Below are 23,548 nucleotides of genomic sequence, written 5' to 3'. Positions count from 1 at the left end.
GTTTCCTTAATTTCTCTGTTTTCTCATTGTAAATGTATAGGAATGCAAGGGATTTCTGTGTGTTAACTTTATATCCTGCAACTTTACTATATTCATTGATTAGCTCTAGTAATTTTCTGATGGAGTCTTTAGGGTTTTCTATGTAGAGGATCATGTCATCGGCAAACAGTGATAGTTTTATTTCTTCTTTTCCAATCTGGATTCACTTTATTTCTTTTTCTTCTCTGATTGCTGTGGCTAAGACATTCAAAATTATGTTGAATAGTAGTGATGCAAGTGGGCACCCTTGTCTTGTTCCTGACTTTAGGGGAAATGATTTCAGTTTTTCACCATTGAGGATAATGTTTGCTGTGGGTGTATCATATATGGCTTTTATTATGCTGAGGTATGTTCCTTCTATTCCTGCTTTCTGGAGGGTTTTTTTTTAATCATAAATGGATGTTGAATTTTGTCAAAGGCTTTCTCTGCATCTATTGAGATAATCATATGGATTTTATCTTTTAATTTGTTAATGTGGTGTATCACATTGACTGATTTGTGGATATTGAAGAATCCTTGCATCCCTGGTATAAAGCCCACTTGGTCATGATATATGATCTTTATAATATGTTGTTGGGTTCTGTTTGCTAGAATTTTGTTAAGGATTTTTGCATCTATGTTCATGAGTGATATTGGCCTGTAGTTTACTTTTTTTGTGGCATCTTTGTCTGGTTTTGGTATTAGGGTGATGGTGGTCTTGTAGAATGAGTTTGGCAGTTTACCTTCCTCTGCACTTTTCTGGAAAAATTTGAGTAGAATAGGTGTTAGCTCTTCTCTCAATTTTTGGTAGAATTCAGCTATGAAGCCATCTGGTCCTGGGCTTTTGTTTGTTGGAAAATTTCTGATTTCAGTTTTGATTTCCTTGCTTGTGATGGGTCTGTTAAGATTTTCTATTTCTTCCTGATTCAGTTTTGGAAAGTTATACTTTTCTAAGAATTTGTCCATTTCTTCCAAGTTGTCCATTTTATTGGCACAAAGGTGCTGACCATAGTCTGTTATGATCCTTTGTATTTCTGTGTTGTCTCTTGTGATTTCTCCATTTTCATTTCTAATTTTGTAGATTTAATTCTTCTCCCTTTGTTTCTTCATGAGTCTGGCTAATGGTTTGTCAATTTTATTTATCTTCTCAAAGAACCAACTTTTAGCTTTGTTGATTTTGGCTACGGTCTCCTTGGTTTCTTTTGCATTTATTTCTGCCCTAATTTTTATGATTTCTTTCCTTCTACTAACCCTGGGGTGCTTCATTTTTCTTTTTCTAGTTGCTTTAGGTGTAGAGTTAGGTTGTTTATTTGATTTTTCTCTTGTTTCTTGAGGTAGGCTTGTATTGCTATAAACCTTCCCCTTAGCACTGCTTTTACAGTGTCCCATGGGTTTTGGGTTGTTGTGTTTTCATTTTCATTCATTTCTATGCATATTTTGATTTCTTTTGTGGTTTGTTGGTTATTCAGAAGTGTGTTGTTTAGCCTCCATATGTTTGTATTTTTAATAGGTTTTTTTTTTTTCCTGTAGTTGGCATCTGATCTTACCACATTGTGATCAGAAAAGCTGCTTGAGATGATTTCAAATTTTTTGAATTTACCAAGGCTAGATTTATGGCCCAGGATGTTATCTATCCTGGAGAAGTTTCTGTGTGCAGTTGAGAAAAATGTGAAATTCATTGTTTTGGGGTGAAATGTCCTATAGATATCAATTAGGTTTAACTAGTCCATTGTATCATTTAAAGTTTGTGTTTACTTGCTAATTTTCTGTTTCGTTGATCTATCCATAAGTGTGATTGGGGTATTAAAGTCTCCCACTATTATTATGTTACTGTTAATTTCCTCTTTCATACTTGTTAGCATTTACCTTACATATTGTGGTGCTCCTCTTTTGGGTGTTATAATTGTTATATCTTCTTCCTTTAATCATTATGTAGTGTCCTTCTTTGTCTCTTTTCATGGCCTTTATTTCAAAGTCTATTTTATCTGATGTAAATATTGCTATCGCTGCTTTCTTTTGGTCTCCATTTGCATGAAATATCTTTTTCCAGCCCTTCACTTTTAGTCTGTATGTGTCCCTACGTTTGAGGTGGGTCTCTTGTAGACAGCATATATAGTGGTCTGTTTTTGTATCCATTCAGCCAGTCTTTAAGGTAATTATTGATAAGTATGAGCCCATTGCCTTTTTCTTTGTTGTTTTGGGTTCGAGTTTATACACCTTTTCTGTGTTTCCCGTCTAGAGAAGATCCTTTAGCACTTGTTGAAGAGCTGGTTTGGTGGTTCTGAATTCTCTGAGGTTTTGCTTATCTGTAAAGCTTTTGATTTCTCCTTCATATTTGAATGAGATCCTTGCTCGGTACAGTAATCTGGGTTGTAGGTTTTTCTCTTTCATCACTTTAAGTATGTCCTGCCATTCCCTTCTGGCTTGAAGAGTTTCAATTGAAAGATCAGCTGTTATCCTTATGGGAATCCCCTTATGAGTTATTTGTTGTTTTTCCCTTGCTGCTTTTAATATTTGTTCTTTGTGTTTGATCTTCATTATTTTGATTAATATGTGTCTTGGGGTGTTTCACCTTGGGTTTATCCTGTTTGGGACTCTCTGGGTTTCTTGGACCTGGGTGGCTATTTCCTTCCCCATTTTAGGGATGTTTTCAACTGTTATCTCCTCAAGTATTTTCTCATGTCCTTTCTTTTTGTCTTCTTCTTCTGGGACTCCTATGATTCGAATGTTGAAGCTATGATTCTGAGGTTGTCCTCATTTCTTTTAATTCTTTTTTCTTTTTTCCTCTCTGCTTCATTTATTTCCACCATTTTATCTTCTACCTCACTTATCCTATCGTCTGCCTCAATTGTTATACTGTTGGTTCCCTCCACAGTGCTTTTGATCTCAGTTATTGCATTATTCATTGTTGAGTGACTCTTCTTTATTTCTTCTAGGTCCTTGTTAAACTTTTCTTGCATCTTCTCAATCCTTGTCTCCAGTCTATTTATCTGTAACTCCATTTTGCTTTCAAGATTTTGGGTCATTTTTCTATCATTATTCTCAGTTCTTTTTCAGGTAGGCTCCCTATTTCCTCTTTTTTTAAAAAATTTGGTGGACTTTTATCATGTTCCTTTACCTGCTGAATATTTCTCTGCCTTATCATCTTGTTTAAGTTGCTGTGTTTAGGGTGGCCTTTCTTTATGCTGGAAGTTTGTGGTTCCTGTTTATTGTGGAGGTTCCTCCCTGTGGGTGGGGTTGGATGAGTGGCTTGTCAAGGTTTCCTGGCTAGGGAATCTTGTGTCAGTGTTCTGGTGGGTGGAGCTGGATCTCTTCTCTCTGGAGTGCAGTGAAGTGTCCAATAGTGAGTTTTGTGGTGTCTATGGGTTTGGTGTGACTTTTGGCCGCCTGTTTTTTGTGTGCTCAGGGTTATGTTCCTGCATTGTTGGAGAATTAGCTTGGTATGTCTTGCTCTGAAACTTGTTGGTTCTTCGGTGGAGCTTGGTTTCAGTGTGGGTATGGAGGCTTTTGGATGAGCTCTTGTTGATTAATATTCCCTGGAGTCAGGAGTTTTCTGGCATTCTCAAGTTTTGGATTTAAGCTTCCCACCTCTGGCTTTCAGTGTTATTCTTACAGTAGCCTCAAGACTTCTCCATCCATACAGCACTGATGATAAAACATCTAGGTTAATGGTGAAAAGATTCTCCACAGTGAGGGACACCCAGAGAGGTTCACAGAGTTACATGGAGAAGAGAAGAGGGAGGAGAGAGATAGAGGTGACCAGGAGGAGAAGAGGGGGAATCAAAAGGGGCTAGAGCAATCTAGCCAGTAATCAATTTTCTATTCGGTCTCCACAGTCTGGAACACTCAGAGAGGTTCACGGAGTTCCATAGAGAAGAGAAGAGGAAGGAAGGAGATAGAGGTGACCAGGAGTAGAGGAGGGGGAGTCAAAAGGAGAGAGATCAATCTAGCCAGTGACCAGTTCCCTAAGTGTTCTCCACAGCCTGGAACACCCAAAGAGATTCACAGAGTTAAGTAGAGAAGAGAGGTGGGGGGAGGAGATAGTGGTGACCTGGGGGAGAAAAAGGAGAGTCAAAAGGGGAGAGTGCAATTAAGCCAGTAATCACACTCCTAAGTAAAATTGGGTACTGAAGATTGGACTCTTAAAGGTACAAAATTGATAACAAATACCAAAAAGCAAAGATTAAAAATCTAGAGTAGAGCTTAGACTCTCAAAAATACAATATTAAAAACACAAAACCAAATTGCAAAAGTTATAAAAAAAATATGAAATTTGCTTTAAAAATAGGCTCTTTCTTTTGCAAGGTAATAGTAGGTTTTAAAAATGAAAATTGAAGGAGTAATAAAGAACTTAAAAATTTTTTTAAATTAAAAAATGATAATAGTAAAATATATCTTGGAATTTTTCTGGAGGTGTTGAGGGCAGTGTGGGGTCAGTTCAGTTTCAGATAGTTCCTTGTTCCAGCTTATACTTCTTCTCAAGGTCTATAGGTCCCTTCCAGTGTAGTCAATGCTGGCTATAGCATTTTAATCTGTTGCACCTGTCACTTCCGAAGCGGTTTCCTCTTCTTTATTTTGGCTTCCTCTGTTTGCACGTCTCTTCTGTATCTAACTTCCTCCCTGACACAAGGGAGCAAAAGTGGGCATGTATTTAGGCTCACCTGTTCAGTCGTATTGTGGGGAGGGAGGAGCACTGCAAACATCACTGTTATGTGTGGGGCGTGCTCACAGTGTCTGGGCCACACTGGGTTTGCCCCCGCTCATATCGTGTGTGCTTTCCCAGTCTACACTGCTCCGGCTCCAGGTTGCTCTGCAGAGAACTGTCTAAAGCAGGCCCTGGGTTGTGTGCACTTCCCAGGTGTATGCTGCTCAGGTTCAGGTTCTGGGGTACTCCACAAAGGCACGGACTTCGTCAGGCCTGAGTTTTGTGACTTTCCCAGTTCCAAGCAGCTCAGGTGACCGGGTGCTTGGTGAGTACACTCTCCCCTGGTAGGGCAGTGATTATAGCACCCATATGTTTTGAGGGATTAAGGAACTTTGGCAATAAGGGGACATCAGGTTTCATCAAGACGTTTCAGTTTGAGTTGAACTGTATGGAATTAAAAAAAAAAATCTACAAAGCTTCTCTTCAACTGTGAATTTTATTATTTTCCAGTAAGGGAGAGGCCAATCTAATATTTATTAAGAGCTTGATTTTTCAAGTTAGGATAGTTAGGATTTCTTTTCTATTTCTGATCAATTCTACTAAATGCTAATGTGATGTTAACTATGATATAAAACAAAGGTCTATTGTAAATAATGCTTAATAACTTTACCTAAATTAATCTATTTCTGTATTAATATGTATTATATATCATAATAATTAAATAATTTATTTGAACTAAGTTTAAATAACTTTCCTCAGTTAAATTTGTAACATATTACCAAATATTTTTTGTATCATACGTTTTTAGCTCCATAGTGACTAATTTTCTATAAGCTTTTAATTTAAAATAGACTCACATATGTATTACTTGTTACTGCAAGCTAGCTTCTCATTGATAAAAATCAATCCTCAGAGAATGTGTTTTTTGAGTGGTATCACTACTGAAGACAGATTTCAGAAAAGTAATCTATGTATCAAACAGTGTAAAAATATCAGTGATACATTTGTAATTTTGTTCTGAAACTAATGGGGAGCCATTGGTAGCTGAATAACAATCATATTTGCATTTCCAGAGCACTCTTTGGTGTTAAGACTTTTCATAGGAAGGAGGCCAATTAGAACTGAACTAAGTATCACTGGGCATGGAAACAAGGAGACAGACAAGTTTATTTCAGAAGAGGAAATTGAGGCCCAGAAGAAAACACATGGCATGGTTAAAGTAATAGAAGATTACTAGCAGAGTTAAAATGAACACCAAGATATCCAGACTCAGGTCCAAGACTTTTAAACTGTTTCAGAACTCATCACATTTTATTCTTTGATAGAAAAATAACTGCAGTTGAAAATTTTTTTTGAATAACCATGTGCCTCGATGTTGACATTTTTATATGTAAAAGACATTGCTAGCTCCAGGGCCATGAAAATGCTCTCTTAGCGAAGTCTCAATAATTTTCCAATATGATTAAAATTCAAATTATGTCACCTTACTTGTGAACAAAGTGAAAATATGTTTTGTATAAGTCTTACTGTTTGATAGTTTAAGCCAATTAACAAAACCTGACAGCTGGTCTAGAATTTGAGGTAAAATTCCCCTGCTGACTCAGGCAGTGAGTAAGAATTTAATGTTCATTAAAATATGTCACAATCTGAGACCCAAAACAGGTACCATCTGTCACCAGTTTCTACTATATACCTAGGTATAGATACAGTGTGCTAAATCTCTCTTTTATTTACAATCAGTGTAATTTGTTTTGAAATATTACCACTAATAACCCATGGGATTTTCTCCTACTTTTCATGTGAGGTGAGAAAAGAGGAGTCAAGTATTTGATTTCCTCCTGATACATTCTTTTACCCAAATCATGTGGGCCTTATTATTGTTCTATCATCCAAATTGAGTTTTTATTTGGCATAAAGAATAAAAATGAAAGGAAAGAAGAAATTGAGGTGAATTCTCAGACTGGAAGAATCAAGTAGGCTCTTGTGGGAAGGCCCAAATTAACAAGAAACAGGCTCCAGTGGAACAGTACTGTTGCTGTGGCATTTGCCAGCAAAGGACAATTCTGGGAAAGTGGATGATCCAAGAGAGTGTGGTGTTCAGGGGCTACAGGAATGCTGTGGGCTTAGGTCACTATCAAGCGTCTGCAAGCTAAGATGGCAGGGACAGAGCACGTATGGGAGCTTGGCAAATCCCTGTCAACAGTGCTGTTTCACCAGGTCTTGGTAACTTGACCTCAGCTTTGGTGATCACCCTCAAAGAATTCCTCCAGATAGTATCAGTGGTTCTCAGGGTGTGGTCCCTAGACTAGCAGCATTACCCAGGAACTCCTTAGAAAGGCAAATCCTTAGGCCCCATCCCAGGCCTACTGATTCACAAACTCTGGAAGCATAGGGCCCAGCAGTCTTCCAGTTCACAAGTCTTCCTGGCGATTCTTATGCTCCCTCAAGATGAGAAACCCCCACGGTGGATCAATGTATCTAAGTACAACAACAGGTGATTAGAAAGAATTGAATCACTCTGTCTTGTTATTGTTTAGTCGCTTCAGTTGTGTCTGACTCTTTGTGACTCCATGGACTATAGCCCACCAGGCTCTTCTGGCCATGGAATTCTCCAGACAAGAATACTGGAGTTGGTTGCCATTTCCTCCTCCAGGGGATCTTCCCAATCCAGTGATTGAACCCATGTCTCCTGCATTGGCAGGCAGATTCTTTACCTCTGAGCCACCAGAATACTTCTTACATATAGATAACTACTCATAAAATAGGTACAGGATTCAGTTTTGCCAGGTTATGAGAAATTATCTTGGCATTGGTCTCTGAAGTGTCCGTCTGATGAGAATAAGATGATGACTTTGTGGGCCTTTTGCAAGCATACATTCTCTTTTCATTTCAAATCATCTAACCCTGACCATATAGAGCATGTTTATCTTGTCTTCTTGAGCAGTTTATCTGTTACTTGCCCATTTCTACTGCTGTCCAATCTGATTTATTGGCTGTTCTTTCCTGTTTACCTTGGAGGTTTGTCCAGGTACCTCACTTCTATGAAAATAAATTATATTTCTTCTTTTAAAAGCTTAGCTGACCTCTGCCTCGTACACATTTTCTAGAGCTTCTTTTTGCCTTCTGAATTTTCTAGAACTCTAGTTCTCTGGCACTCAAAGATCTACAGTCAGTTCTTAGGATGCAGAAATATGTCCTTTTAATACACAAAAATTTAGTAACAACTAAATTGTAGTTATTTAATATACACAAAATCCAAGCTTAGAATAATTTCCTTCTAAGGATAGATGGGAGAAGGTAATTCATTGCTGTGATACATTGTATCTGGCACCACCATGGATTTCCTGTTTTTTTCCTGTTAGTTATGGTGGGCGAGTACTTCAGGAACTTGGAGATTATAAGATGAAGAAAGACTGGGGGAGAGATTGGTTCAGAGCCAACAAGAGGAAACACACTGAGGCAGAACAACTATCCTGCTATCAGCATTTGATAAACTAGGTCTAGAATTTACCAGATAGAAGCCTTGGCTAGTACAGTGCTTTTGTCATACAGATTTGGGTAAAAATATTATTGATTTGATAATTGCACAATTTATAATAATGGTGTTTTTACTTTACCTTGAGTTATTTTTCCTAATTATATTCTTTAATGGAAAATTCCCCCTTTATTTTTGTAATGTTCACTAAGTGCTTCTTCTTTGACCGATTGTTAACACAGGAGGCTCCATGTCATTTGCCACTAAATCTCTTTGTGTATCCAGTCACTTTTATAGATCATCTAAGAAAACCTTTTTAGGTAACAAGAGACTACTCATAAATTTCTAATCTAAATTGTTTCCTCTTCTTCAAATTCAACTTGTATATTTTGGTCTATTGCATTCTTTCAGGCTTAGGAAACATAGTGAAAGGACAATTATTGAGGAGAAACTAAAAATGCATTTCAAAACTTGCTTTTATTCCCTAAAAATGGCTCGCAGTAAGACTGCAATATAAAGAACACCAGGTGAAGCAAATTCTGAGAAAAGGATGAACTAATTGAAGGAGACACCAGAGCCGTCTGCAGTTCAGAGCTATCAATGCAGGTGGCATGCCAAAATGAGCTACATAAAGTGTCCTTTGCAGGGGGTGGGCCTGTATTGATTTCTCTCTGTCAATGATACTTCAGCTCGTGAGCAATTGGTGCATCTGTTTCATGCTCATTTATTTGCCATATGCAATGTTAGTTGTTCTTAAATAAATTTGCTTTTATTTTGGAAAGACAGGTCTCACAGCTTAGTTTATGTTCATTGCACTTGCTACTGTCAATGAGAGAGGATGGTAAAACGTCCATAAAATAATTCTCTCCTTTCTTTCTTCTTAGTCTGTTTTTACAAATTAAATCAGGGTCTAGCACTGGCGAGATGGAAATGGGATTTCCCAAAGCCTAGGGTGACCTTAATGGATAAAATGAAAGAATAAGCTGTCCTGATCTACTAATTCACACATGCCACTTTGTTTATTCATTTTCTATCAACCAAAGAGCATGTGTAACCTTCCATAGCTCCTAGGAACTTTGGAAATATGAATGATATAAAAATACTTCATAAAACACATAAGCATTTAGTAAACAAGCATAGTGCTTCCAAAGGATTTGTGCCATACTCAATTACTTTATTCTATTACTTAATGGGCTTTAAAATTAGCTTTAGAAGATAATTACTCAAATAGCTGAATGTTAATTGAATAACAGATGCTAAAAATATGTAAAAGCCAGTAAACTGCATAACAAGGTTTTTGTATCTGAATAATGAAAAGTATGTACAAATCATAGAAATAAAGAAAATATTGCAAATTTATTCAAAGAATCACAGCATTTCAGATTGGAAATCTTAACTATGCTCATCTTCTCAGTTCACCATGTCCTCTTCAGTACTCCTGGCATGTGGTATTTCATTTGACTTCTATTGGAAATTAAGAGGAAATTCACTAACACCCAAGAGCCCTACCTTTCACTTTAGAACACCTCCAAATATTAATAAGTAATTTCCATATGTCAATCTCTGTTTTTCCTTTTGAACCAACATTATTTTTCCCTGATAGTTCTTCAAGAATGTTCAGGTAGCTCATAAGTGCCTCTGACTCCTTATTTATTCTAAAATAAATAGAAGTGTTTATTTTGCATCTTTTATTTCTCTCACACTTCTTGGGAACATTATTTGGATTATAATTTTCTACTTATATTTTTATGAACTCTTGTTCTTTTGCAAGCAGAGTTATAATCTTTTTGTGTCTATACAAATGTGAAAATGCATGCAAAAGCAGATTGAACTACAGTGTTTTGTAAAGGCGAGGGTGGGATGTTCTGAGAGAATAGCATTGAAACAAGTATACTATCAAGGTGAAACAGATCACCAGCCCAGGTTGGATGCATGAGACAAGTGCTCAGGGCTGGTGCACTGGGAAGACCCAGAGGGATGGGATGGAGAGGGAGGCAGGAGGGGGGATCGGGATGGGGGACACATGTAAATCCATGGCTGATTCATGTCACTGTATGGCTAAAACCACTACAATATTGTAAAGTAGTTAGCCTCCAACTAATAAAAATAAATGAAAAAAAATTTTTTTAATGTAATCAAGGTTTAGTCTGTGTTCTTCCTTGTTTTAACAGGTTTTAAAAACTGATCTAGAAAAGAAAAAGCAAACCATGGACAAACTATGCTCACTCAACCAAGATCTTCTTTCAACACTGAAAAATACACTGGTTGCCCAAAAGATGGAAGCATGGTTGGACAACTTTGCCCAGCGCTGGGATAATTTAGTCCAAAAACTTGAAAAGAGTTCAGCACAGGTTAGTGATAATCATTAACCTACAATAAATTTTCCTTGAGATTTTTGAAATCTGCAATGAGAGAGTGATACTGTAACCCTACAGAGGATGTCACTGGATTACTCCTTGCTAAGTATTTAATTGAATAATAAAATATGTCTCTCTTGGTCACCTTTGACACTGGAGAATGTGGGAGAGGTAGAGGAGTGAGTGCTGGTAGGCTGAACTAGTTATTGCTTTATAGGGTGGTGATGGTTCAGTCACTATGTTGTGTCTGACTCTTGGGACCCCATGGACTGTAGCCCACCAGGCTCTTCTGTCCGTGGGATTTCCCAGGCAAGAATACTGGATGAGTTGCCATTTCCTTCTCCAGCCTTAGAGGATAATGCTTTCCAATTCAATGGGAATGAGGATGAGTGACTTAGACAGTCAGACAAAATGCTAGGAAACTGTGTCATCACACTGTAACTCCAAATCATAGATCCCTGAAATAATGAGGGCCATTAATTGACCTCTGCATTTTACACATGAGAAAATTAAGTTTAGGGAGGAAGAGTGAACTGTCCAAGGAAAGTCACTGACAAGAGCAGGACTGGGGTCCACGATCTTTGATTTCACCAAAGATATCTTTCAATTAGTACAAGTGAGGTTATAATCAGTGGATTTTCTGCCATAGACTGTTGACTCCTAAAACCATGCAACTTAGTTATACTAATACATATAGGCTGTATATTAGGAAAACATCTATGTTATACTTGTAGTGTCATGTGGTTTTTTGTTAAGAATTGTAAAAGTTTTGGTAATATATTTTTTTAATGGAGTATTTTTTAAACTTGAAACTCTTATTATCTGATAGGGTTAGATGTTGGAATCATGGGCAGTCATTCAAAAATTAACATTATGTTCAATAGTGTTGAATACATTCTGCCATTTTGTTTTGTGTTATAGAGGCTAACTTTTACTAATTGGTCCCAGTTCATAGCTCAATGCACTGTGTACATACCCTTATTGAAACCATATTCAATAGCTTTAGGCTTATATCTGCTCTCTTGTGAGACAGTGCAGGGAATTTTGTTTTTTGAGACTTGGCATCTGATTAGCGGCATTTAGGAAATGTTTGTTGAAAGATGAAAAAATGAAATTTGAAACATTGCTTCCAAAATACATAATTTAAATGATCAGCCAACATACATAATTTTCCATCACAGTTCCATCTTTCTTTTCAAATCAAATTCATATTTAAAATTTAGAACTTGAAGAAATATCAATTGCAGTAATTTCTCATACAGTCATTGGGCAATAATAAAAAATTTCATTGACTGTATTTGGGGCTGTTAGTGGATATACTGGAGAAGGAAATGGCAAGCCATTCCAGTGTTCTTGCCTGGAGAATCCCAGGGACGGGGGAGCCTGGTGGGCTGCCGTCTATGGGGTCGCACAGAGTCGGACACAACTGAAGTGACTTAGCAGCAGCAGCAGCAGTGGATATACTGGAGAAGGCAATGGCACCCCACTCCAGTACTCTTGCCTGGAAAATCCCATGGATGGAGCAGCCTGGTTGGCTGCAGTCCATGGGGTCGCAAAGAGTCGGATACAACTGAGCTACTTCACTTTCACTTTTCAGTTTCATGCATTGGAGAAGGAAATGGCAACCCACTCCAGTGCTCTCGCCTGGAGAATCCCAGGGGTGGAGAAGCCTGGTAGGCTGCCATCTATGGGGTTGCACAGAGTCAGACATAACTGAAGCAACTTAGCAGCAGCAGATATACTAGTGATTTTACCACCAGATCATGATTCTTCTTATTATATGTAATCTGGCCTTGGCTCTTTGCATGACCATTGACATTTATGTAACAAATATATCATACATTAGAAAGTGTTAACTTTTTAAACCATCAGTGATATCATTACAATATATGCCCATCAGCTACATAGGTGATTGGTGCTGTAAAATGATCGGTTACCATATTAAGAAAGACTGGCATTATTTGAAAAAGACATCTTCAAATGTATCTCTTTAAAGGGATATATTCATGGAAGTGTAACTGTTAACAGGTTGCACTCTGGTCCATTTGCACTACTGGTAGTGGTTTTCCAAACTTGAGTCTGCCTGATAGTTACCTGGGAAACTGATTCAAATGCATGGTCCTAGATTCTGTGCTCAGAAAATCTCATTCAGTAGGCTTATAATCTGCACACAGCCTTTGATAAAGTCTGCCAAACATATTTTTGAAAACATTGAATTGGTGAGACAATGACATATGCGCCAGTCCCTACATTCCGGTGTTCCTCCGTACTGCCTGAGATGGGAAGAAGAGAGACCTTCCTGGCAGTGTAATATTTAAATATACTCATTCCGTGGAATGATACTTGTGCATATCATCAAAATCTTACTGGTTTGATTATTTTAGTTGGTTAATTAAAAAAAAAAAACCTTAGAAGCCTGATTTTTTATTGGCTTAAAAGTTATGAGACTTTGACCCTGGGCAACTTACTTAACCTCCTATTTTTGAATTTTTTAAAATCTGTGATAAAATAGTACTACCTTTGATTTGTTTAATTCTCTACAAATTGTTTTCCAACATATAACATATATCTGCGCCACTTGCTCCCTGGGATTTGATGAGGATAAAGTGAAGCCATAGACATGAAAACATTTTGAGGGAAAAAATAAAGATTCTCTTGATATGCAAGGCATACTATTTAGTGAGTCTGGATGGGTTGTTATAGTTCACTGTGATTTTTTTTTAAAGATGCTTTAGACCATTTTTGAAGTCTGTACTGAATGTTACAATATTGCTTCTATTGTCTATGTTCTGCTTTTTTGTCCCTGAGGTATGTGGGATCTTAGCTCTCCAACCAGGGAGCAAACCCTCACGCCTGCATTGGAAGGCAAAGTCCTAACCACTGCACTACCATGAAAATCCCAAGTCCACTTTGATTTTTTTAAACATTTTCTGTTTAACAGTTTTACACTCCTATACCAGACCAGAAGCAAATAAACAACCTTATATTAGCAATTTGCTTCCTCAGTCACTAAACTTGAACCTTTCTTAAGTTCATGTCTCAGTTTTCACTCTTCAGTTTTCCCCCAAAATGCACCATCATAGACCCAATCCAAATCATTGCCAGGGGTGTGGGACTCTTAACAAGATAAAAAGGAAGCTACCCAGGGAAATAGGAATTAAAAGGAGATAGAGTAAGAAAAGAAATAGCATCTCATAACTAAAAACAAAAATTGATTTTTCTTACGTGTCAGATTGAATTTGATCAAAATGGCATAAGAAGTCCAAGAATGTTGAGAGTATGGTTTTGACTTTAAAGAACAGAGCTCACTTGTATGCATACATTCCAGCATGTTTGTCGGGGGAAAAATAGCCCCATTAATGACACAGTATGCTCAGTCTTTTAAAAATTCTTTTAAATGATTGGTGTAAAGAATGAGCACAGTTCTAGTAATAGTTAAAATCCAGTAGGATATAGGCATTGTGACTGAGATGACAAGGCATCTGTTTATGCTCATATAAAGAGCAGCGTGTGCCTGAAATTTTGACTGCTATTCAGGTCAAGGCTTTGAGGGATTTTGACCTTATGAAACAGAAGTGTGGCAAGAGATCAAAACATGAAAAAAAAAAAAACAACAACTATGAGGGCTGTTCTCTTGCATCTCAGAGTCAGCTTTGGCTTGAATAACACCTGAACACAAGCTAAAGATGCTGAAGTTGATAAGAAGGCAGCCTAAGAAAATAGAAATACTTTTTGTTTCCAAAAGTTAAAAAGAATAATAACCCTTGCCATGTGATTCCTTAAAATGAGAAAAGAGATCAAATGAAATATACCCTGGATTGACTTATTTAAATCCTTAAATGACCCTATGTGTCCTCCATATTTTTGTAAATGTGCTTTCTCGTTGACATTTACTCAGCTGCCTTTTTTCCCCTAAATATCGTGCCCCTGATGAACATATTTATATTTTGATTGTAACTAGGGAATAAGATAGTCAGAAATTCATTATAGTTAATATTTTAAACTTAAATATAATTTCAATGATTTGAAATATTTCTTTCCCCCATTGAACTGAAATCATAGTATACTGTGGAAAGAGGATATTATTCATTTGCTTTATAATTTATTATGGTAATTAATGTTAGAGTTGGCAGCAGGTGTTTGGATGTAAGAATGAATCTTTTTAGATAAGTCCCAAAGTCTATAGTCCTGTGATTTTTTTTTTAATAGGGAAAATTATCTTCTTTGCCAGAAGCAGGCAACATTCTATGACTCATATAAGTTCATAGATGTTATTCCCATTTCATCAAGATTTTGCTATATTTCTAATGATTTTTGCGGTGTTCTGAACTATAAGCACAAAAATCTTAAAAATAAAATTAATATACTCAGAATCCCTCTCCTCTTGAACATGAGCATTCATGTTTATGCTGTGTAAGTCCTTTTCTGTCCTCATTCATGCCCAAATAGAGAAAGTGATTATTATGTATGAATATGTCTGTGCTACATTATTTATGTCCTGTAGAGAGTTTTCAAACTCCTGCCAGACATGTGAGTAATGTAAAACATGGTTGAAGATAATAAGCTAGTGTTTTTTATAATACCAGACATGCAAATAGATGCAAAAGCATTAAAATGAAAATTTCTGTATTTGCCTTTCTTTTCTGAGTTCATGCTCAGTTTTTAGAGATCCCTGGTTTTACTCTCTATAAAATATTTTACATGCACATTCTGACTATACCTGTCCTCAAAGCATTATTTTTTAGACCTCTTGATACATGAAATGTAGTTACACTTGGTTTGCCTCTCATCTTTTTGCCAATGATTTTAATTAAAAATACTCTAAGGCCTTTCAATTGACAACCCTTTTCAGTGGTTCCTGAAAGCTCTCCAAGTCTAATCAGTCTGCTGCCAATTAAAAAACAATTTTAATGGCTTTATAAAACCTAGAATTAAAGTAAAATTTCCTCACTTCTTTTAGGTTTTTTATCTTACTTAATTCATGGTCTAACCATCTTGAATTTTAGAGCATCTTTTGGTTAATTGCTTAGGTTAAAGGTTTGATTAGAAAATTTCCAAGTTACAACTCAAATAACTTTGGGAAATAACTGTATTCTTTTGCTCCCTTCAGCTAAAGTAGAGGTTTGACAATGGGCCTTGTGTATTTCAGTGCAATTGGTTTTATGTTGTAAATTCATTTATCTACTACAACATAAAATGTTGTAGGCACTGCAAATTTAAGAGACTAGAGCTGAATTAACTGTTGGAACTGCTCATTTCTTACTTATAAAATGAAAAAAATTGGCCTACGAAGATCTCTGTAGTGCCCTCCCAGTTCTAAATGTTTATGATGCATTTCTCTTTGCTTGAAATTTTATATAAAACTCTGGAGTAATTAGCAAAGAGATTCCAAGTATCTCTACTATATAAATCTCAGGAGTCAGCTGGAAGATGATAATAAAAATAAAATTTTCTTCCTATTCAACGAAGGCTGAATTCTGAAATAGCTACATTTCACTCATCATGAATATGTAATTAAAATACCATGAAGATATAATACTCAGCCTCTATATGATAAATCTGTTTGCTGACAATAAATACCACATCAAGACATATACAAGGTTTTTTTTTTTTTTTTTCTGTATGCTTAATAATCTGCTAGTTAAAGAAGGTGTCCCATTGCTTTATGTCAGATGGTGTATAGAAGAAGGTCAGGTGGATCAGAAAAAGTAAATCCCAGTGCTTGTTGAATTTTTGCAAGAAATAGTTGATTCACACAGTTGTTCAAGTTCTGTGTTTAATATGTATTATGTAGCCAACATATATCTCTCCTTTCTGGCAATTTGTATGAAACAGAATTTGAAGTGAGGGACGAGATACCTAAAACTAAACAGAGTTTTACAGAATAAACCTTCTTTTTTTTTTCTAAGTTTTTTTTTATTAGTTGGAGGCTAATTACTTCACAACATTTCAGTGGGTTTTGTCATACATTGATATGAATCAGCCATAGAGTTACACGTATTCCCCATCCCGATCCCCCCTCCCACCTCCCTCTCCACCCGATCCCTCTGGGTCTTCCCAGTGCACCAGGCCCGAGCACTTGACTCATGCATCCCACCTGGGCTGGTGATCTGTTTCACCATAGATAATATACATGCTGTTCTTTCGAAACATCCCACCCTCACCTTCTCCCATAAAACTTCTCCATAAAACTAAACAGAGTTTTACAGAATAAACCTTCTTAATTATCAGATAATATTTTCTTTAAATGGGAGAACAACTTCTTTTGTGATATCTCTTCAGTATTGACTCTCATCGTGCCCATGATTCTAATGTCAGTATCTACTCAAGAAGCTATACTGCCTTAATAACAGTATCAAAGCAGGATAGTAGCTCTTAACTACAATTTAGTTACCAAGCCACTCTCATGAATTTGAGCACTCCTTGGTGCTACACATATCTGCAGTAATTCCTCTGCACTTGTTCATGAGCTAGAGCGTTTTATAGTCTTTTGATTGATATCCCAGCTTCCTTTGTGAGCACCTGACCTTTTACCCCAGGTTCCTCATAAAGTTCAACCTATAAATCCTTCCTGTGCTTAGAACTGGAATCCTTACATCATCATCAGGTAGGTATGCCTTGTACTACCACGCCTGTAGAGATCATTTGAAGCCTGGCTACCAATTATCAGCTAAAGCTGTTGCTATGATTATGCAATATGTTTTACACTGTAGAACTGCAGTCTCCCCATACCCATTAAAGGTCAGTCATCACTCTAAAGTTGGGTACATATAAACAACACAACCAAAAACTTCAATCCACCCTTGTCAACCTGCTTGTACCTTTTTAAAAAAATCAGATGTTTTTTTCATTTGATTGATTTTGCACAGGCTTTATTATTATTATTATTATTATTATAGTTTTTCAAGAACTAAAGGGATTTAAGATTGTCACATGCCATTGTGTATACCTTCTGTCTTCCTGTGACTTTGTATATGTGTGTGTGTGTGTGTGTGTGTACGTGTGTGTGTGTACACAAACAACATACCCAATTACACCTGTTAAAGTCACCATTCAGACATTTGAACAGGGGTGGCAGCAAGTGATCACAGCTACTAAGAGTTGCATTAAGGAACAATCGGACTAGGGTTTATAGCTCAGCTGTGCCATTTACAAGTTGAATCTGCCTGAAATTTTTACTTCTAATCTATAAAATGGAAATAATCTTAGTACTTGTTCTTAGGGCCATTGTGAGGTAATGACCTCACTTGAGTGAGTCATAACCTTACCAGTTTTTAAGCCTTTACTGATTAAGTAAGTAAACACCTGGCATAATGCCTGAAACATGCAGAGAGCTCTGTAACTGGGAGCTTTTATTACAAGTATTTTAATACTAATAAAAATGATAATAAATGAGGTAACTGATTTTGATACATTGAATCTCTTTTAGTAAGTTTTTAAAAAATGTTTAAATAGTATCTCACAATGCCAGTAGAAGTCTCTAACCTCAAAGAACTTACAAAGTCAAGACTATTTAAATAATTAAATGGACAATTAAAAGGTGCAATTAAGAATACAAGCCAGAAACCAAAAGAGCATTGAGACACTGGAGGTGGAAAAAAAAAAAAAAATACAAGCCAAACTGAAAGAATGACAACAGCACAAAGTTCATTTAAAATGTAAGAACAGGTGATAAGTACAGCTAGTTGCCCATAAGAAACTGGCCATAGTCATGGGAAATAGATATTTCCTTTTATTACATGCTCTTTTATATTCTTGAAATATGCTTGAATGTACATATAGTTCCTTTTCACAATGTGCATTTTTAAACAAATGGAAGAGAAAATGTAAAGAAAGATTTTCATTGTTTGAAAATAGTATGGATTTTCCAGACTTATTCATATTATACAACCTTATTGCAAGAAGATATACACCCTATAACGATCAAGATACTGAGCATGTGCTCTTCTAATTTTTCTCATGATGGGAAAAATGTAAAATTTGGAAATTAATATATATCTCTTCATGAGTAAGAAGGGTCAGTATAGAAAAATTCCTGAATTTTCTCTGAAGTTTTTAGTGATTATTACTAATATGTATCCAGAGAGTACTTACTGGGTTCAAACATTACATGGTTGAATTCTTGTGACCAGGATGTGCTATGTATTTGGGGAGGTTCAGTGCAGAATGAATATACAGGGGTTCTTTCCAAAAATTGTTAAGAATTTCAAGAGGATGACGGCAGAGCATGAAACCAAGCATGAAATCCTTTTGAGTGAGGGGACCACATGAGTTGTACACCTGTGATGCAGGTCTTGTTTGCAATACCCTTGTGAGAAATATATTCCTATTCATATTTTACATATGAAGAAGAAAAAAATCAAAACTCTGAAAGTATTACCAGCCTGCCTCAAATGTTACAGATTGTGAACTGTGAATCTGGTGTTTGAAAATTGTGGAGCCTGACTTAGGGACCTCCACTTTTAATCACTGTAAAAGGAACTAGCTTCCAAACCTAAAGACAAATAATTCTAAACTAATTCTTTTCCATTTTTAGTAGCTAGCTAACTGATAGATCAAGGGGATAATATTTAAAAACAAACATATCTTGTTTTCATGAAGATTTGCTTGCAATTATTTTGCATACCTGTATTTTTCATATGGAACTCACCTTATTTCATTGTTATTGGTGTGGTTGTCACCTTCACTACTGTACTGTGAGATATTTAAAAAGAGAGATTCCATTGTATTCATTTCTGGATGTCCTGTAGTGATATATACTTATATATCTGATATAATACTGATATAAACAGGTGACTAAGCTACTGAATAACTTCTGCAATTTTAGATTGCTTTAATGGAATGTTATGTCCAAAGCCAGAAAATCTAGGTTTTGGAGCACCAGTCAGATTAAATCTAGTTCTAGAAAGTGTCTGGTATTACAGAACTTGTAAATAAGATTTATCAGAGTCATGGTTATCAAGCCTAAGAACTTTAAGATTGTCAGGTAGAAACAATACTCACCTTACTCTGTGATGGTTCAGGGTTCAAAACAAATTGTGTTTTATTATTGTATTGTTATTCATTTACTTTTTAGGCTGCAACCAACCAGGGATTGAACCCGTGCCTCCTATAGCAGAAGCACAAAGTGCTAACCATTGGACCTCCAGGGAATTCCCAAAGAAAACTTTAAATTAATGAAGTCAAAATAATGCAGGCTTCCACTAGGTGTAAAGATCTTTGCCAATGGGAAAATTTGCTGCCATACTCAGGAAGGAGTTGTCTGTTTCTGGAAGTAGTGAATCCTATAGTAAAGAGGAGGTTATACTCAGTGACCTCCATAATCCCTTCCTGCCTATATTTTTAATGATTCTAACAGATAATTAAGTGTTCACAGTCAATAGCTAAAGCCATGGGGAAATTTAGTACATAACAAATCATTTTTTATTCTGGTGTAGGTTTTGAAAGTAATTATTAGTCTGTTATATATCATGAATTTTATCCTATATTTGTAGGGTCAGTGCACAGATGTTTTCTTATTTCATCATCACTAAAGAAATGATGCAGTAGTTTCAAATGCAGTACAGTGATAATTATACTATAGAACAATTATACATGTCTGCTATTATTTTATGAAAAATTATTGTTTTTTTTTTCTTTCTTATAAGCTTTGCTGTGTTCTTAAACGTCTTTTCACAGTATATGATGTTGCTGTTATTCTTTACCCTCCATGGGCACTTCGATGAATTTCATAAGTATCAATGAGAAGATATTATAACATTTTAGCGACTAATTTCACAGCCAAATACTCAACACACATATTTCATAGCATTGGATATAACTACAAAAAAAGTTTTGTATTTTTGTAATCTCTGCACTTTGGTGCCTGCACATATAAAAGTAGAAATTTTCCATCAGAACAATATTTTCTTCAAGTCATCATTGTATATCAAAACAATTTGCCCATAGTTTAAAAATATTACTTTGAAAAAATTAAATCCTCTTGAAATCCAACTTAAAAACTCTGTGTTCAGGACTTCCCTGGTGGTCCAGAGGTTAGGACTCTGTGGTTTCACTGCAGGGGGCAGGGTTCAATCCCTAGTCCAGGAGCTGAGATCCTGCAAGTCACATGGCTCAGCCAGAAAACTTCCCCTAACCATGCTCCTTCCCTCCCCCAAAAAACTCTGTGTTCTTTTTGCTCAAAGGTAAAATTAATTTGATCATGCAATTGTCATTTCGTGTTGAGTTCAGTTAGGCTTGAGGTTCTATTTCAAGCATTTAGAAAAACCATGCTACTCTCTGCTTTCATTTTGACATAACTTGTCAGTGGACTATATAATTATCATTTGAAGCTCAGTGATTGATTCTAAATAATGTATCTATGGAGATCTTAGAGAAGATAAAATCTGTGCTTGACACATGTAGAAACATGATATCTCTTAATGTCTTTTTTTTTTTTTTTTTAACTATTTAGACTATCAAGATGGTAGTCCCTAAGGCCTTGGCATTTGTAACAATATGGCTTGCACAAAGGGTAGCACTTTTAAAATGCATTTGTCAAAAGCATTTTTGCATAAGACATCATGACAAAAAGATTTCATTACCACATGCCGATTCCTGTTTGGAAGCTAAAATGAGATTATGAGGCTTTCCTGATTGCCTTTTATTGAAGGAATTGGTCATCATGTGTGAAGCAGGGAGGTTCCTCCAAACCTTTTCCTTATCTCTTAACAAATTTCAGGGAAATCAGTCAAACTGATCTTGGCCCCAACCAAATGCTTGGCTGCGTACATGTCAAGTACCTGTGAGTGGAGCCAAAGCAGGCCTGTTTTGGTTCCTTGGATAGAGATCTTCAGAAAAATTTGGATTACTAGAAGTGTCATGATTAATATCACAAGAGATAACTTTTTAGTCCCATAACTGGAGGACTGTGAGGCAGAAGAGTGGTTAAGGTGGTGGTTAAGGCAGGAGAGTGTCTCACTGTTTGTGATTTATCAGTCTGGTAATGACTGTGTACTGAAGGGATGACCTCTCATGATGGGTCACGAAACATATTATTCCAAAGAATTTTGATCTATATCTTAGAAAAAAGAAAACAGCAACAACAACAAAAACTTTTTAAGGTCTGAACACAAAGTTAGTATGATTCTAAACTGAGAAGACTCGAATGCTAATTTTGGATACTCAAATGTTTTAACTTAATCCCTAATTTAAATCAAGAGTAGTATGCTTTTAGCATTTGAAGAACATTCAGCTTAAATGTATTTCTAGACTGATCACCACTTGTTATTAACCATTTGTTATAATTTAAAAAGATCACGTGCTTGATTAAAAAGTCATCTGTTACACAGTTCAAAGAATTTTGTCTCAAAATTTACAGACTGTAAATAATCATATATATGAAAACCAAAGATGCATTCAGTGAACTGTTTAATAAACATGTCGAGTGAGCCAGGAGTGAAATTGGTGCTGGAATACTTTAGCAAAATTTATGTTAGCATCATGAACACTTTAAATAGCATGTCTAATTAAATGTCAGAATGACACCCTAAATTTTCCTCCTTTGCCCCCTTTATTCCCCTTAGCTGGACCAATAAATTGAAGAGGTACTAAGTTTTCTCCTGGTTTTGAGATAACTTGCCTTTGTGATTTCAGTCAACATAACTTAAGTCAGATAAAACAATTTGATTTGGGTTCAATATGGTGCTATTTTGATCTGAAGGTCAATTTACCAACAAGCAGGAACAGTTTCTCATTATTTTCTTTCCCCACTCCGAGCAGTCTTTACTGAAGTCTTTCAAGCAATGTGTGACCTCTGTTTCAATACTTCTTGCAGATTTCACAGGCTGTCACCACCACTCAGCCATCACTAACACAGACAACTGTAATGGAAACGGTAACTATGGTGACCACGAGGGAGCAAATCCTGGTAAAGCATGCCCAAGAGGAACTCCCCCCACCACCTCCCCAAAAGAAGAGGCAGATTATTGTGGATTCAGAAATTAAGAAAAGGTGAGAAGCTCTTGCTCATGGCTTTATCCTCAAGCAAGAGTAATTGTTAAGAAGGAAAACTCATTTACAGTTGTTTTGATGGCAGTGTTTTTACTGAGTTTTTCCAGAAGCCTCGGGTGTCTATAATGTCAGTTAAGTTGGGAAAATTATGAAGTAAGTTGTAAAATTTCTTCAAGCAATCCCTGGCCCACCAGAAACTGAATGCTTAATGGAAATGTGAGTTTTTTTCTGGATTGAAAGAAGAAACTGCAAGTGATGAACTGCCATGGATACAGTTTATCCTGAAAGTTTCCTTTTTTTCTAATCAAGAGCCTGCCTATTCAGTGCTACTTTTGCATTAAATGCCTTTTCCCAGTAATGGAAAGGACGTTTTCATGAAGAAGAAGTACACCTATAATAGACACAATCCATTCTGTTAGTTTACGAGAACATAATGTCTCAATCTGCGCATCCTAAATCAGGAGTAATTACAGAACAGATTTCCTGTTCTTTGATATTTATAAAGTCTTATCTTGAAGGTGTTAGAATTCTTAACTGATCTTTTTGTGGATATTCTCAACTAGACGTTGTAGATAAGTAAGGTATTATGTAAATTGGTAGATATATTAAAAGGGGAATAAAATGTCATAAATGCAAAAGCTAGCATGAAAATCAGAAAAACGGTACAATTTCCTTTTCATGACAATTATTATATTTCCAAGATTAAGAAAGAACATTAAAATCGGCCTTACATTTCTAAGCAACATATGTTGGGGAATGCATGGAACACTTGACATTAGAATCTGTGTATACAAGAGTAGGGAAACATGAGAATAACATGTACATAAAAATAGTGTCAGATGTTTTAGGCAAAGGAAGAAACACCTGGAGAAGTTTTAAGGTACATCATTTGGGACTTTCAATGTTGTGGTTTAGTCGTTAAGTTGTGTCTGACTCTTTTGTGACTCATGGACTGTAGCCCGCCAGGCTGCTGTGTCCATATTTCTGAGGCAAGAATTCTGGAGTGGGATGCCATTTTCCTTCTCCAGGGTCCCCAACCCAGGAATCAAACCCCTGTCTCCT

The 23,548-nt window shown here is 36.3% G+C and overlaps 1 protein-coding gene across 2 annotated transcripts in view; it reads left to right on the top strand.

The window, feature by feature from the left end:
• Positions 1-23,548, top strand: part of DMD (dystrophin) — a 2,163,935-nt gene that overhangs the window by 678,791 nt on the left and 1,461,596 nt on the right. For both annotated transcript variants that reach the window (XM_065915496.1, XM_065915495.1), the window contains 2 exons: positions 10,310-10,489; positions 22,311-22,486. In XM_065915496.1, coding sequence (XP_065771568.1) covers positions 10,310-10,489; positions 22,311-22,486 — 356 coding nt within the window. The remainder of the gene's footprint in view (positions 1-10,309; positions 10,490-22,310; positions 22,487-23,548) is intronic.

This window comes from Muntiacus reevesi, chromosome X (assembly GCF_963930625.1).
Source record: "Muntiacus reevesi chromosome X, mMunRee1.1, whole genome shotgun sequence".
In the NCBI taxonomy this organism is placed as follows: Eukaryota; Metazoa; Chordata; class Mammalia; order Artiodactyla; family Cervidae; genus Muntiacus; species Muntiacus reevesi.
This window is presented reverse-complemented; position numbering and strand designations above follow the sequence as displayed.